Below are 17,267 nucleotides of genomic sequence, written 5' to 3' on the forward strand. Positions count from 1 at the left end.
CAACTTTTGGATATTACTAACTTTACTGCTGTTTAGAAGGGCTGCATATTCATTTGAAGATGGGAAGCAAGCGGTGGGGGTGGGGACAGTGGCTGCTTTGAGGTTGGGAAACCTGGAAGATCAGATTTGCTGAAAATCCTGCTGAATTTAACAACAGGACCTAATTAGCGTTAAGATAAAAGCAAAATACTGCAGATGCTGGAAATCTGAAACAAAAACAAAAATACCTGGAAAAACTCAGCAGCTCAGACAGCATCCGCGGAGAGGAACACAGTTAACGTTTCGAGTCTGTATGACTGAAGAGTCATACGGACTCAAAACGTCAACTGTGTTCCTCTCCACAGATGCTGTCAGACCTGCTGAGTTTTTCCTAATTAGCATTGTTCATCTTGGTTTCTCAACCACAGCGGACGGGTAGGAGCTCAGCACCAGTCTACCGTCAAGAAGCAGAGAGAAGGGAGAGAAAATTTGGAAAGGTTGGAAAGAGGAGGCGGATCAAGAGGAGGGACGGGCATTATATGAGTCAGGCAGGAGAGATCAGAAGGATCTGGGGGAATTAGGATTGGGAGTGTGGGGTTATCTGATTACAAGGGAGGATGAAGGAGCTGAACTGGATTCAACAGATAACAGGAAAGACAGCAGGCCCACTACCCTTTAGTTAGCCCGAGGCCAGGAAAACTCAGCAGACATGCAGCCTCATTATAGTGTTTAATTGATTAAGATGCCTCCTGAGAGTCAGTTGATTGCCCGCACCCCACGCTCCCACCCCCCCAACTTATCTGCCTTTGTTAAAGCCAGGAGTTGGGGGGCTAAGAGGCAAAACTCAGATTTTTAACATTTTAACACACTCCAACCCAAATTCACCTAATTTTTGGGGATTAAAATTGTCCCCCCATCTCCTTGTCCTCTGATCTCATTGCTGCTCCTTTCAGCTATTTTCTAGGTTCCGTCCTCTGCCAAACTAGTTTAAACCCTCCCCAACAGAACATCTGAGACAGAATATTGCTCCCTGCTCTGTTCAGCTGCAGCCTGTACATTGTTTACAGGTGTCCCTTTTTCCCCCAGATCTGGTCCTAATGCCCCAGAAATCTGAAACCTCCCTCCTTCACCAGTTCTGTAGCCACACATTCACCTGCAACATCTTCCTGTTTCCATACTCACTGCCATATATCACTGGGAATAATCTTGAGATTACTACATTTGAGGTGCTGCTTTTAAAATCTCATTCATTTTATCCCTTCTGAAAATTTCTGAGTTTTATCGAGTATTTTTCTGTCCCTCTGTGTATGTGCATGTGTGTGTGTTTCCCTTTGTGTGTGTGTTTGTCTGTCACTGTGTACATCTCTATTCATCAATGAAAATGTTTCCACTTGTGGGTGAGTCCAAATCTGGGGACCAAAAATATTAGATAGTCACCAATAAATCCAATAAGGAATCAGGAGCAACTTCTTTACTCATTAAGTGGTAAGATGTTGGAAAATGTTACCACAGAGTAATTGAACTGAATACTATCAATCCATTTAATGGAAAGCTAGATAAATATGTGAGGGAGAAAGAAATAAACGGATACGCTGATAAATTAAAGTTAATAAGGGGAAACGTGGTTTATATGCAGTCATGCACCAGCAGCAAATTGTTAGGCTGAATGGTCGTTTCTATGCTGGAGATTCCATGTAATTCTAAACAATAAAGGAATAAATAGGGAAGTCTGCGATGCCCCTTATGGTCAAATATCCATCAAGGAATATTCACCTGGACAAACACAAGATCAGCAGGTTGGATGAAGTAACAGAAACCAGATGATCCAGAAAACTGTGTAATGGAGCCCCTGGAACTTGGCTATCACAAGGTGCAGTTACCCCGTTGACCTTGATACCCCAGACTCACACAGTATAGTTACCCTATTGACACTAATACCCTAGTATCACATGGTATGGTTACCCCATTGATCCTGATAGCCTAGTATCACATGGTGTAGTTACCCCATTGATATGAGACCCAGTATCACTCAATGAGTCGGCTGCCCCTCTGATAGGAGGGTTACAGGCAGCATTAACTAACTCTGTATTTTGCCCTGATGCATAATATTCCACCACAGAGGTGGGTGTTTGCGGTGAGCACTCACGACTGCAATATGCATTTCCTACAAGTCTCTGAGTGAAAGGCTGACAATGGGGTGTGCATTAAGGAATACTCTGTTAACTGGATTGCAGCAGCTGCACCTTCTTCAGGTCCTCCACTCGAACTTTGTTTGCCATCACTTCCTTCTCCACAGCCTCGTGTCTCTTCAGTTTGCGGAGGATGTTCGTTGGGTCTCGATACGATTCATCTGAGGCAATTTCATACTTTTCATCAATCCACATTAAAAGCTCAGCTACATCTCTATAAAATTCCTAGAGGGATAGAAATAAAGGAATAAAATAGGATTACTGCCTTGATCAGACTCCATCTGGAGTACTGTGCTCAGTTCTGCTCACTGCACCTAGAATGATATGTATCCTTGGAGGGGTGCAGCACCAATTCACCAGAATAGTGTTAGGGCTAAAAGCATTAAGTTGTGATGACAGGTGGCATTGGCCAGGTTTTTATTCCCATGAGTTTAGAAGCTTGAGAGGTGATGTTTAAGATGATTAAAGGTTTGAAATGGTCAGCAGAGAGAAATACTTTTCTCTGGCAGGGGAGTTCAGAACCAAGTGATCTAACCTTACAATTAAAGCTAAGCTATTCAATGAGGACATCAGGAAACACTTTTTAATAGAAAGGACAGTGGAAATCTGGAACTGTGTCCTCAAAAGGTTGTTGAGGCTGGGGATCAAATGAAGATTTCAAAACTGAGATTGAAAGATGTTTGCTAAGTAAAGGGTGTGGAATAAAAGTGAATAATTGGAACTGAGGTGCAGTTGTGTCCAGAAATTGTCTGATTGAATAGTAAAACAGGCTTGAAGGGCTGAATGGCTTCCTATTCCTATGTGCACTTTCCCACTTTTAAGTTTCAGCTCAAAACACCTGGGGCAGAGTCTTGCCCTTGGATAGCGGGCGGGCCCCACCGGCTCAGCGGCGGGCGGCCAGCCAACCCCCGCCACTGAAACAGGGCCCTCCGCCATTTAAGTGGGCAGGCCAATTAAGGCCCGCCCAGCAGCATCCCCAACAGGAAGCGCTATGCACTTGCTGTTCGGGCGGGGGTGGGGGGAGGGAATCCCCATCTGTGAAAGTGCGCTCTTTCACACATGCGCATGAAAGAGCGCACTACTCCCTGAGGCAAAGTCCTGTCCCAGGGAGTTTACTGACAGTGAAAAATACAATAAAAATAGAGAAATTAAAAAATTATTAACATGTCCCCCTCATGTGACAATATCACATGGGATGGGACAAGTTAATAAAGAACACATAAACTTCCTCCCGACGTCATCCCGCATCACTTTCCCCTCAGCGACCGGGCCCTACCCCCAAATCGCCGAGGTGAAAATCCTGGTCCTGGTCAATGAGTTTGTGACAATGCCAATCATATTATCAGGTTCAATTCACCTATCTCTTAAGGATGCTAAAAACTTTCATAATCTCTCCCCTGAGCCATTGCCTCCTCACCTTCTCCTCAAAGCTTAGATACCATAGCTTGGAATCAGTTTGGTTTCCTTCCTTACTCTGCATCCAACAGCTGTACCTTCTTACCGTGGTATAATAACCCTGAGATTGTACCCAGTGCTCCAAGTGTAGGGTACTGGTGTCCAGTATTATATCAAGTATTCCAGGTGTGGGTTACCAGTATCCAGAATTGTACCCAGTACTTCAGATGTGTCCATAACTGTGCCTTGTAAATACTTAGTATCTCCCTCTGAGATTTGTGCTTGATCCCTTTCCTTTCCTCACTGATTTCCATACTGCTTAATTTCACTTAACTCTCGACCAAAATGACTGCTGACTCTACATAATAACAGTGACTATGTTTCAAAAAAAGTAGTAATTAATTTACTGTGAAGTGCCTAGGGCTATTCTTAGGTTCTGAAATGTCTACAGAAATGCAACGTCATTCTTTTGTACAAGTAAAATCAATCAAACTGTTGGAATGGATACAGACCTGGAGTTTCTGTGACTGGAACAGCCTGTTCCTCCGAAAGTCACTGCTCCAGTTTAGGTCATTCCATCTGTCGTTGATCAGAAACACCCTCTTCTGGATCCTAGGCATAAAGAGAAATATTGCACACAGCTCATTATCTGCTGCCAAACAATTCAGAACAAGATCTCCACAATTCAGAGCACAAGCAACACCACCAGAACAGAGTGACTGTTCATTCACCTCATTGATCATTGAAGGACTTTGCTGCACTCAAAAGTGGCTTCTGAGTTTGCCTTCATGACAGCAGTAACTTTGACAGTAATTTATTGCCTGTGAATTAGAATGGGAGGTCCTGAGGATATGAAAGGTGCCATATTAAATGAAAGTTCTATTTTTCCCACAATTTGCTCCTGGAAAAAGTCCAGAAAATAATGGGGAAATAGAAAGACCTACATTTATATAGTGCCTATAATGACCTTTGGTTATCCCGAAATGTTTTGCAACCCATGAAACACTCCTGAAGTGTAATCATTATTCTGGCAAACCTATATTCTAAGAAATGCAGGCTCTTGGCATTGTATGCTGCAGATCTTCATAGTGCTCAAAAAGATCTTCAAGAAATTAGGAAATGAATGAAGTGTTGAAGTTTGGAGCTCCAGACAGGATTGCCAATGCACTGACCATGCCAAAAAGGGGACAGATAGTCATACTTTCAATATGATGGTCAATTTAAGAGCTAACTACAGCTTCCATAACTTTTTTTTCATTCTTTTTACCTATCCCTAATTGAGGTTCTGGAGTCAAATGTAGGCCAGACCAGGTAAGGATGGCAGATTTCCTTTCTTTAAATGACATTAGTGAGCCAAATAGGTTTTTACAACAAGTGATGATAGTTTTGTGGTCTCCATCACTGGAATTAGCTTTCAATTCCAGATTTTGTTAACTGAATTTAAATTTCACCAGCTGCCCTAGTGGGATTTGAACCTCTGTTGCCAGAGCATTAGCCTGGGTCTCTAGTTTATTAGTCCAGTAACATTACCACTATGCCACCATCTCTCCTATGAACATTAGATGTAATGAATATAACTAGGGACATAAGGATCAGCTTTCTTGAAGAGAGGGCAAACATGAGGGAAGTTCCAGAGAGAAAACTTGGACTGGAGGCATGAAAGACTTGAGGAGACCTTATGGTGTCAATAGCGTTATGGAATTGATAGTCAAAAGAAGGAAGGTCAATTAGGAACCAAAAAGGGAATATTCTTGTGAAGGGAGAAAGCATGGTTGAGGTACCATATGAGTATTTAGCATCTGTTTTCACTAAGAGGTACCAATGGAATGGTACAGGAGGAGGCAATGGCAGTATTGGATAGGATAAAAATAAATGGGGGTACTTAAAACGAGAAGAACCGCCTGGTCCCGATAGGATGCAATCTAGGTTATGATGAGAAGTTAGGGTGGAAATTGCGGACGCTCTGGCCACAACCTTCCAGGCATCCTTGGATATGTGGGAGTCTGCAGGATTTCACCCTGTTTAAAAAAAAGGGAGAGGGATAAACTTGGCAAGTACAGGCCAGACAGCCTATTATCAGGGGCTTTTAACTTTTAGAGGCAATAATTTGGGACAAAATTAATTGGCATTTGGAAAAGTATGGGCTATTAAATGAAAGTGAGCATAGATTTGTTAAAAGCAAAGCATGTTTGACTAATACAAAAGCAAAATACTATGGATTCTGAAAAGCTGAAATGAAAACAGAAAATGCTGGAAATCCTCATGAGGTCAGGCAGCATCATGGTCTTTTCATGGTCATCGACCTGAAATGTTAACTCTGTTTCTCTATCCACAGATGCTACCTGAACTGCTGAGCATTTCCAGCATTTTCTGTTTTTATTTAATCTTTGACCTAGTTGATTGAGTTTGTTAACGAAACAATGGAGAGGGTTGATGAGGGTAGTGTATTTGATGTTGAGCATATGGACTTTCAAAAGGCGTTTGACAAAGTACCATCCAATAAACTCGTCAGCAAAATTAAAGCCCATGGGATTAAAGTGACAGTGGCGACGTGGATACAAATAGACAAAGAGACAGAAAGTATGGAGCAGTGCTGTATGGTTGTTTTTCAGATTGGAGGGAAGTGTGGTGTTCCCCAGGGATCAGTATTTGGAACACTGCCCTTTTTGATATACATTAATGATTGAATTAGGGTATACAGTGTATAATGTCAAAATTTGCAGGTGATCCGAAACTCAGAAATGGAGTAAACAGTAGGGAAGATTGTATTAGACAGATGAGATGAGATTAAATTTAATGCAGAGAATTGTGAAGTGATACATTTTGGTAGGAAAAATGAGGAGAGGCAAAACGAACTAAATGATATAATTTTAAAGGGGTTGCAGGAACAGAGAGACCTGGGGGTCTATGCATACCAATCTTTGAAGGCAGCAGGACAAGTTGAAAAGGCACTTAAAAAAGCTTATGGGATCCTTAGGTTTGTTAATAGACTCCACAAGCAAGGAAGTTATGTTAAACCTTTATATTTCACTGGATAGGCCTCAGCTAGTGTTAATTCTGAAAACCTCACTTTCGGAAGTATGTAAGGGCCTTGGACAGAGTGCAGGGGAGATTTCCTAGCGTATTACTAAGAATGACTTCAGTATGTGGAGAGACTGGAGAAACTGGGATTGTTCTCAATGCAGCAAAGAAGAAAATGAGGAGATTTGAGAGAGGGTTTGAAAATCATAAATGGTTTTGGTAGAGTAAAAAAGGAGAAACAGTTTTCTGTGGCAGAAGGGTCAGTAACCAGAGGACACAGATTTAAAATGATTGACAAGAGAACCAGAAATGACATGAGGATTTTATTTAAAAGTGTGCTGGTAGCAGATTCGATAGTAACATTGAAAAGGGATCTGGATCTATAATTGATGAGAAAATATATAGGGCTATGGGGAAAGAGCAAGGAAGTGGGGTAATTGGATAGCTCTACCAAAGACAGGCACAACAGGTCCAATAGCTTCTTTCTGTGCTGTACCATTTTATGATTCTATTACTCAAATGGTGGGAGAAAAATGAGTTTAAAACAATCAGCTGTCCTTCAGAATTATCCATCAGGACAGAAGGGAGCAGAAAGGGAGACTCAGTCAAGCTTTGAGCTTGGCCTCTGTCTATCCCTACTGCTTTGCATGAACTTACATTAACAACACTAATAGTGAGCTTACAAACTTCAGCAGCATGGATCTTTGCATGGGTATGTGGTCTTAACCAGACGTGGGCATTTCAAAGTCAGTTACTAAGATGTCAATACATACGTGTTGTTGGTATAGTTGCTATTTTGGGTGAGTTTGGATGCTTTGTCCTGCAGCCCCTGAATCCTCTGTTCTGTAAGCTTCAGCACATTCTCAAAGTCTTCATGTCTCTTCAGCAAGCTGCTCACAGAGTTTACATTGTCCTTTAAAAACAATTCAAGGGGTTACGGATCTCAGAACTCAGATTCACAGCCTCGTCTCACTTCAACATAACTGTGGCTCAGTGGGAACGCTTTCGCCTGAGGGTCAGAAACTGTGGGATTAGAATCCAAATCTAGAGACTTGAACACATAATCCAAGCTGACACTCTGATACAGTACTGAGGAAGGCTTTCAAAAGGGATTATACCGAGGCCCTGTATGCCTTCTCAGGTGGATATAAAAGATCCCATGGCACTATTTTAAAGAGGAACAGGGGATTTCAGCTAGTGTCCTGGCCACTTACCCCTCAACTAACATCACACAAATAGTTTATTTAATCATCATCACATTGCTGTTTATGGGATCTTGCTGTGGGTAACAACAGTGACTATATATCATAAGTACCTTATTAGAGGTTAAGCTCTTTTGGTCTTCCTGAGGTCCTGAAAGGCACTGTATAAGTAACTTTCTTTCATTTCTCATGCAATGTATTGGGGCCTGTGTATTGCTGAGGCCTGTCAGCCAGTACCTCTCGGTAGCAAATGCCCAGAGCCCATGATGTGCTGACCCAGACTTTGCTCAGCATGCTGCATGCTCCTGTGTGGCATTGTTGGCTAGAGTTTCCTCCCCTGGCATCAGATTAATGTCATGCACATCACAGTTTTGTCAAAATCCACCGTCAACAACTCAATATCTCAATGTCAGCCAATGACCACAGTGCTCCCCAGCACTGCCCAGGCCAGGTTACATTGATTGGTAGCAAGGGGCAAGAAACAAGCCTTCAAAGGGGTAAGATTGTTGGAGGCAGCCGAGGGAACAGAATTATAAGGTCCATTCCTGGAGGCTAAGTTATGAGGAAGGATCATCAACTCTGGGGCCTTATTCTGTGCAGAGGTAGAAGGTGAGGGAAGAGGATGTGTGATAGACCATTAATGCTTTTCATTCATTTGGAAAAATTGAATCCAGGAAAATTATTTTCTCAGACACTGGACTCGAGGACTGGGAGACTTTATTTAGTCTTAAAGGTGGCAAAGGTTTTACAACATTTAGGCAACCTTTTGTTTATTAAATTCAGCTGTGGAATTAGTGGGTGCAATGCAACAAAAAGCCACCACAAGTATTTAAGAAAGACTGGGTGCATTGCTACTTGTCAGAGAGGATACAAGCAATAGTTCTAGAATCACAGTAAACAAACTGAAGGGGTTTGGAAGGCTGGGTTACAGAGAATTACAACACATTAAAGGTCATTTATACCAACCAGTGTGTGTTGGTGTTTAACCTTTGGACAAAGCCATTTACCCACCATGTTTCTTCATTTCTCTTTCCTTCAGCCATTTACAAGCCTAATCTTGAATGTTGACAGAGTCTCTGCTTCAATTACTAACCGTAATGGATCTCGTGGCTTTACAATCCTCTGTACAAAAAGGTTTCTCTGTCCTAAGTCTCTTACATTTAATCTTGTATCTATATCCCTATATTCTGGACCCCTCAACCATTGGAAATAGTCCCTATTTTCTCCCATCCTTTCATAATTTTAAACACCTTTATCAAATCATCTTCCATTCTCCTCTGTCCTAAAAAACCAGCTCCAATTTTTCAGATATTTTTTCATACTCGTATTTCCTCATACCAGGCAGCATCTTTGTGAATTTGCACTGCACCTTTTCTCTATCACCTCAACTTCCTTTGCACAGGATAGAGAACCCAAAGTCGCACATCATACTCCAGCTGTGGTCTTAGGTAGGTCCTCTGTTACATCTCAACTTTTATATTCTGTGCCTTTTGTCATAAAACTCAATATTTGGTTTGCTTTTTTTATGGCTTTATCCATTTAGAGTCAGAGTTATAGAGGTCCACAACACAGAAAAAGGCCCTTCGGTCCTTCGAGTCTGCACTGGTCAAACAAGTACCTAACTATTCTAATCCCATTTTCCAGCACTAGGCCCATAGCCCTATATTGAGGTGTTGCTTTTAATGTATTGTGACCCTGAGCCTCCAAATTCCTCTGTTCTTCCAATTACCCAAACTTTCCCAAAGTTTAATCATTGCTTTTACATTTTTACCAAAATCTGCTGCATCAATTTACTGACATTGAAATTTGCCCTTTGCACCATCTTATCAATGTCTGGTTACAGCTTCCTTTGACTCTCAGAGTTATTTATCATGCCTTTTATTTTAGTTAACATCTGCAAATTTAGACAGCATTCTCTCTACCCTCTATCCAAATTGTTGACATACACAGTGAACAGATGTGGTCCAAGAACCAAAACCTGTAGGACACCACTACCCAGGTCCAACAATCCTGAGACAGTGCCCTTAACTCCTATTCTGTTTCCTCTTTTCTAATTGGCTTTTAATCTAGTTTGCTACTTTCTGCTTTCTCTAATTCCATACCCAAAATTTTCTGTTGATACGATGGAGTGATCCATGGATCCAGTGTCCCCAGCAGGGAGAAACGTTTGCAGGAAATCAGTGGAATTATCCCAGAAGTTTGAAGCATAGAAAATCACCAGGCTACATTGCTCCAATCTCCTTCTGGGCCTTCTCTGTGTGTTTCAGCCCCCACTGTCGAATCTCCCAAGGTTACAAAATCTACTGTGCTAGCTCTGCCTTATATTCAGCTAACCACATATTCAGCTAAGTACTGTGTTCCCTTGACCCAGTGCCTTATTTCTCCATATTACTAAAATCAGGAGATAGCTCTCTGCTTTGGGCACCATGTTGAGTTTATTAATAATTGGGTGAGCAGGTTCAAATCTGGTTTTAGCCCAACTTGTCTTCTTCTGGGGATGTTTATTTAATGTACATCCCTTGCTATCCTGAACCCATGAAAAATCAACCCAGTAGTGTGGGACTGGAATAATACGTAGCTCAGATCAGGTAGGGATGGCAGGTTCCCTTACCTGGAGGATATTAGTGAATGAGGTTGAGTTTTTACAAAGCTGCAACTTTGATTCCATCAGTCTATAAATTACCAAATTTATTACCATGGTGAGATATAAATTCAGAACCTCTGGTTTATAAGTCCTGCATGGTAACTAGGATACTGTGCCCTAACTCAGGAACCTTAGTCAGTAGAGAAAAGAAACTTGCATGCCAGCAGTTTGGACTGGGGCTGAACCTGGGTCTCAAGGCTGGACAGGCATTGTGCTAAGCCACTGATGCATCAAGTCCCCTACTTATACTACATCTGACCAGACAGCATATAATGCTAACATCGGGAATCGTTAGCAGGAAAAACATTCATTCCTCACTTTGAGCAGCATCAAAGCTCAACAGGAAAGTACTTCTGAACCCAGTCCACAGGATGCACAATGTCAGGCTCACCAGGCCCACATGTACACATGGAAGTTTGGTGTGCAAGAAGCAGAGAGTGCAGAACAATGAATGTTACCCCGAGATCACTGATTTTCAGGAAGGCTTCATGACCAGAGAATGTTGCCTCAATACGATCTGCCTCCCGGTTAAACTGTTGCAGCTCAAGTCCTTCCTGCAGCTTCTCATTTCGTTCCTTCCATGCAGTCTCCAGCTCCACCTGCACATCTATCATTTTCTGCATCATTCGAGGAACATCAGCAGCAGAGTTTGTCTTTATTACTCGATTCCCCAGGTCATGCAGCTCCTTGAACCTTTCACAAACAAAAGATGCACTTTAATTCCAGCCAACACTTGCTAACCACAGCCAATTATAAACCCCAGGTTGTCCAGCTGCACCTGGCTTAAATGCGCTTAAATGCTGCTAACTCATGATGCTAGCCATTGAATGTTTGCAGCAAAAGAGGAGTCCATTTGGCCCATCATTTCTGTGAAGCTTCTTGTGTTGAGTTGGGGATCGGGGAAGGATAGGTCAGATTAGGTTCCAGTTTCCAGATAGAGCAGAGGTTTTCAATTGGCTATAGAGACATGACCATGAACAGTGCACAAGGTTAGAGGAAGTACATGATAATTGTCTCATAGTGAAGGGGAGTCTTGGATCCTGGACCGGGGTGTAGGAGAATGTGAAAAGACAGGACAGGAAAGTGTCAGTGTAATAAATGAATGAAGCAAGGTATACTGGAGAGAAGTGTCACTGTAGAAAGCAGATGGGGGTTGGCAGGGGGAGATGTACATGGGGTGGGATAATGTTGGAGGTGACAAAAAATTGAGCTGTTGAATGTGGAGGTTGGTGAGGTCAAAGGTGAGAAGCAGGGAGGGGTGACAGTTATCATTGTGCGAGAAAGATTGTGCGAGAAAGGAGAGGGGTTGGGGAAAAGGCAAGCGCAGCGAAGGACCATTGTAGCAGGAAACGAGGAGGACATTTCAGAGGTCCGGTGGTGAAAGTGGAATAATCAGAGCACATTTTACAGGAGAAAGGGATGGGTTCTTCACAGGAAACAAAATGGAAAAGATGATAATCCAGGGAATTGTGGAATTTGTGAGCTTGTAATAAATGTTTGTGGAAAGACCATCAGCAGTGACAGAGAATGGAGTGCAGAAAGTAGATAAAAGAGTCAGAGGTGGATCAAGTGAAGGTGAGGCATGGTAGAAATTAGAAGTATAGTTAAAAAATTCACAGGATCAGGGCGAGAGTGGAAAGCAGCAGCCACACAATATGACTGAGGACAATTAAGGTTGCGGCTTGAGTAGGTTGAAACAAAGAATACTTCACATAACTTACAAGAAGAATTAAGGCTTTGTGTGTTCTTATAGCAACACCTTTTATCAGAGGAAATGAGTGAAGTTGGAGCAAAGCTGTTCAAGGTGAGCATAGGCAGATGGAGGAGGGTGTTGTTGTTTGGAGGCCTTGGAGGCTGTGTTGGTGAGGATTGGAGCTGCATTTATATAGCACCTTTAGCACAGTAGAATATCTCAAGACATTTCACAGAAGGGTATTCTGACAGAAATTGACAGAGTCATTTAAGAAGATATTCAGACAGATGACCAAAAACATGGTCAAAGAGACAGGTTTAAAAAGAAGGTCTGCAGGAGGAGAGAAATAGAGATGAGAAGAGGATTAGATGGGGAATTCCAAATCTTAAGGCAGCTAAATTAATGACAGCCAGTGGTGGAGTAATAAAAATTGGTGATGCACATGAGGCTAAAATTTGAGGAGTGCAGAGATTTCTGAGAATTGTAGGGCTGGAGGAGATTACAGAGGTAGGGAGGGTGACGGCCATAGAGGGATTTGAACACTGAGTCATTTCATCAAGGATGGGAATTTCAAATTGTGGCCCGGTCTGATTGGGAGCCAATGTAGGTCAGTAAGCAAAGAGATGATAGGTGAACAAGGCTTGGTGCAAATCAGAACTCAGGCAGAAGAGTGACAAGATGTTGACTGGAGTCAGAATTTGAAATCGTCAGGCTTGAAATTGCAAAGGGTTCAAAGGATTCTAGTCCCTGATAACTGAAGGGATGATGTGAGACTGAGGACTTGAACAGCTACGACATAGATCAATGTTCGAGGGTGAATTCAGAGGCATGCATGTGACAGTGCGTGCGTTCTTGACTTGTATTTGTTGGTCTCCTCCCTGCCTCCCACCCCACCCAAGGCCCGTCAGTTTTCTGATAGGATTGCTCTAGCTTTCAGTTCTATGCAGGGTCGACACATTAACCTATCATTTCCCCTTTGGGTACTGGCCTACACTGTAGTCCTAGCAGTAAGAGAGCTTGCTCTTTGGTGATTTTCTTACTTGATTTTCTGTCGGTTGATCTCCAGCAACAGATCACTATGCTCCTTCAGAAGGTTTTCAGCAGAGACCACATCAAATCCCATCTCCTTGCTGTTCAGCTTGTCTTTCATGCTGCCAGCCCATAGGAGAAGCTCTTTGCTCTCCTGGCTGTAGAGCTGCTGGTTGTAGGCGTCCGACAGAAGCTGTTTTCTCCTTGAGGCCTGAGTCTTCACCCTCTGCAGCAGTGCTTCCATCTCACGTACCTGCTCCATGATAGCAGCACTCTCTGCAGGATTGGTGCCCTGAATTCTGAAATAGCAGGCATCATTAGAAACAGGAGAGCCCATGCTGTCACCCACCTGACACATGACATTACATGCTCTAGAACGGGCCTCAAGGAATGTTATGTGGTGATAGAGTACAGTTGTACCAAACATGACACTTGTACTGAGATTGGAATTTGAGCCCTGGATAAAGAAACAACTTTAACATTCCGAGGAAAATTGACATATTGGATGTCAGCTACTCACAGTGGTAGTAGATTCAATCACTAGGGGGGATAAACTAAAGCCAGTAGTAACATGGAAGTTCACACATAGAACATTTTCACCCCGACAGTAGTTGTGTAGAGGACTATTGAGAGACACTGAAACAGACACTCTAATTGGTTAAGGAGTTAATTGGATGAGAGAGGCTGGAAGACAAATTGAGATGTAGGTAGGTGAGATGAAAAAGTATCAAAAATGCAAATTCATACTGATTTTGATAATTTTGTTTAACCTGTGTTATACCTGTCATGTGAGTGTTTGATGGGACAGTGTAGAGTGAGTTTTACCTTGTAATTAACCCATGCTGTACCTGTTCTGGAAGTGTTTGATGGGACAGTGTCTAGGGAGCTTTACTCTATACGTAACCGATGTTGTACATATCCTGGGGGTGTTGGGATAGTGTAGAGGGAAATTTACCCTGTATCTAACCCATATTGTACCCGACTCATAGACTTATAGATGTTTACAGCACAGAAGGAGGCCATTCGGCCCATCGTGTCTGCACCGGTCAACAAAGATCTGACTACACAAATCCCATTTTCCAGCTCTTGGCCCATAGCCCTAGAGGCTATGGCAACGCAAGTGAATATCTCAATACTTCTTAAATATTATGAGAGTTTCTGACTCAACCACCCTTTCAGGCAGTGAGTTCCAGACTCCCATCACCCTCACCCAAAAAAATTTCTCCTCAACTTCCCTCTTAGTCTGTGGCCTTAAATCTATGTCCCCTGGTTATTGGCCCCTCTACTAAAGGAAAAACTGCCTTCCTATCCTCTCTATCTATGTCCCTCATAATCTTATACACCTCTATCAGATCCCCTCTCAACCTTCGCTTCTCCAAGGAAAACAACCCCAGCTTGTCAAATCTTTCCTCATAGCTCAGACCCTCCAGCCCAGGCAGCATCCTGGTAAATCTCCTTTTCACTCTCTCCAGTGCAATCACGTCCTTCCTATAGTGTGATGACCAGAACTGCATGCAGCACTCCAGTTGTGGCCTAACCAGCATTTTATACAGTTCCAGCATAACCTCCCTGCTCTTGTATTCTATGCCTTGGCTAATAAAGGCTGTATGCCTTCATAACCACCTTATCTACTTGCCCTGCTACCTTCAGGATCTGTGGATATGTACACCAAGGTCCCTCTGATCTTCAGTACTTTCCAGGGTCCTACCCTTCATTGTTAAATCACTTGCCTTGTTAACCTGCCCCATGTGCATTACCTCACACTTTTCTGGGTTGAACTCCATTTGCCACTGCTCTGCCCACCCGACCAGTCCATTGATATCCTCCTGCAGTCTATGGTTATATTCCTCACTATTTACCACCCTACCAATTTTCGTGTCATCCGCGAACTTTTTGATCATACCCCTTACATTTAAGTCCAAATCATTTATGTACACCACAAACAGCAAGGGCCCCAGCACCGAGCCCTGTGGAACCCCACTGAAAACAGACTTCCAATCTCTCCACCATCACCCTCTGCTTCCTGCCTCTCAGCCAATTTTGGATCCAACGTGCCACTCTGCCTTGGATCCCATGGGCTCTTACTTTTTTGACCAGTCTGCCATGAGGGACCTTATCAAATGCCTTGCTAAAGTCCATGTACACCACGTCAAATGCATTATCCTCATCAACGTTCCTGGTTACCTCCTCAAAAAATTCAATCAAATTTGTCAAACACGGCCTTCCCTTAACAAATCCATGCTGACTATCCCTGATTATTCCGAGTCTCTCCAATTCTGTCCCTCAGAATTCTTTCTCGTAACTTCTGCACCATCAAGGTTAGTGACTGGCCTGTAATTTCACGGTCTATCCCTTCCTCCCTTTTTTAATATTGGGACAATGTTAGCAGTCCTCCAGTCCTCTGGCACCTCACCTGTGGCCAGAGAGGATTTGAAAATTACTGCCAGGGCCCCTGATATCTCTTCCCTTGCCTCCCTCAACAGCCTGGGATACATCTCATCCAGGCCTGCGGATTTATCCACTTTTAAAGTACTAAACCCGCCAGTACCTCCTCTCTCTCTATGTTAATTTCCTCTAAAATTTCATAGTCCTCCCCCTTGATGTTTATACTTGCATCGTCCTTTTCCATTGTGAAGACTGACACAAAGTATTCATAGAGGACTGTACCCACGTCTTCCGGGTCCACACAAAGATTACCTCTATGGTTACTAATTGGCCCTACTCTTTTCCCTAGTTATTCTCTTGCTCTTTATATATTTAGAAATCCCCTTTGGGTTTTCCTTTATTCTACGCACCAATGCTTTCTCATGCACTCTCTTGTTTTCCTAATTTCTTTTTTAAGGTCTCCCCTGCACTTTTTATACTCCTCTAGGGACTCTGCCGTATTGAGCTCTCGGTCTCTGCCATAAGCTTCTCTGTTTTTCTTAATCCTAACCTTTATGTCCCTTGACATCCAGGGTTCTCCGGACATGGTCCCCCACCTTGTCTTTACTGGAACATGTTTGTCCTTGAATGCCTCCCACTGCTCTGACACAGTTTGATCTGCAAATAGCTGCTCCCAGTCCACTTGGGCCAAATCATATCTCATCTTAGTAAAATTAGCCTTTTCCCCAGTTCAGAATTTTTATTCCCGGCCCAACCTTATCCTTTTCCATTACTATCTTAAATCTAATTGAGTTATGGTCACCATCTCAAAAATGCTCCCTAATGCCTTCCACCTGCCCAGGCTCATTTCCAAATATAAAGTCCAGAACTGCCCCCTCCTTGTGGGGATTTCTACATACTGGCTAAGAAGTTCTCCTGGATGCAACTTACAAATTTTGCTCCCTCCCAACTTTGCACACTAAAACTACCCGAGTTAATGTTTGGATAGTTAAAATCCCCTACTATTACTGCCTTATTATTCTTACGCTTCTCTGAAATTTGATTACATACTTGATTCTCTATCTCCCCCTGACTATTTGGGGGCCTATAGTACACACCCAAAAGCGTGTTTGCCCCTTGTGTGTTTTTTACTTCTACCCAAACGGCCTCATTTGATGATCCTTCCAAGATATCATCCCTCCTCACTGCTATAATTGATTCCTTGATCAATATTGTGACCACCCCTCTTCTTCTAACCCCCTCTCCATCTCCTCTGAATACCCTATAACTAGGAATGTTGAGCTGCCAATCCTGCCCTTCTTTTAGCCATGTCTCGGTCATAATTATGATATCATATTCCCATGTGCTTATCTGTCCCCTCAGTCCATCTGTCTTATTCCTCGGGCTCCTTGCATTAAAATATACTCCATTTAGCCTTGCTAAACTCACTTCTTTCTTCTATACCGTTTCCTCTACTTTCCAGACTCACATACTAGTGTTTTAACTTCTAATTATATCTCAACTTCTCTCCCCTCTGAATTGCTTTTCAGGATCCCACCCCCCTGCCAAGTTAGTTTAAATCTGCCCCAACAGCATTAGCAAATCTCCCTGTTCCTGTTCACATGTAACCTGTCCAACTGGTACAGGGTCCACCTCGCCCAGAAATGGTCTCAATGCTCCAGGAATCTAAAGCCCTCCCTCCTCTACAATCTCTCCAGCCATACATTCATCTGCTCTATCCTTCTGTTCTT

General features: G+C 42.9%; 1 protein-coding gene across 1 annotated transcript in view; it reads right to left on the bottom strand.

Moving 5' to 3' along the window:
- sptbn5 (spectrin, beta, non-erythrocytic 5) overlaps positions 1 to 17,267 on the bottom strand; it is a 283,694-nt gene that overhangs the window by 197,945 nt on the left and 68,482 nt on the right. Inside the window, exons 18-22 of the mRNA XM_041214166.1 lie at positions 13,164 to 13,451; positions 10,889 to 11,123; positions 7,358 to 7,497; positions 4,076 to 4,175; positions 2,223 to 2,393 (exon numbers count right to left, since the gene is read on the bottom strand). Coding sequence (XP_041070100.1) covers positions 2,223 to 2,393; positions 4,076 to 4,175; positions 7,358 to 7,497; positions 10,889 to 11,123; positions 13,164 to 13,451 — 934 coding nt within the window. The remainder of the gene's footprint in view (positions 1 to 2,222; positions 2,394 to 4,075; positions 4,176 to 7,357; positions 7,498 to 10,888; positions 11,124 to 13,163; positions 13,452 to 17,267) is intronic.

Source organism: Carcharodon carcharias, chromosome 20 (assembly GCF_017639515.1).
Source record: "Carcharodon carcharias isolate sCarCar2 chromosome 20, sCarCar2.pri, whole genome shotgun sequence".
NCBI classification, from domain to species: Eukaryota; Metazoa; Chordata; class Chondrichthyes; order Lamniformes; family Lamnidae; genus Carcharodon; species Carcharodon carcharias.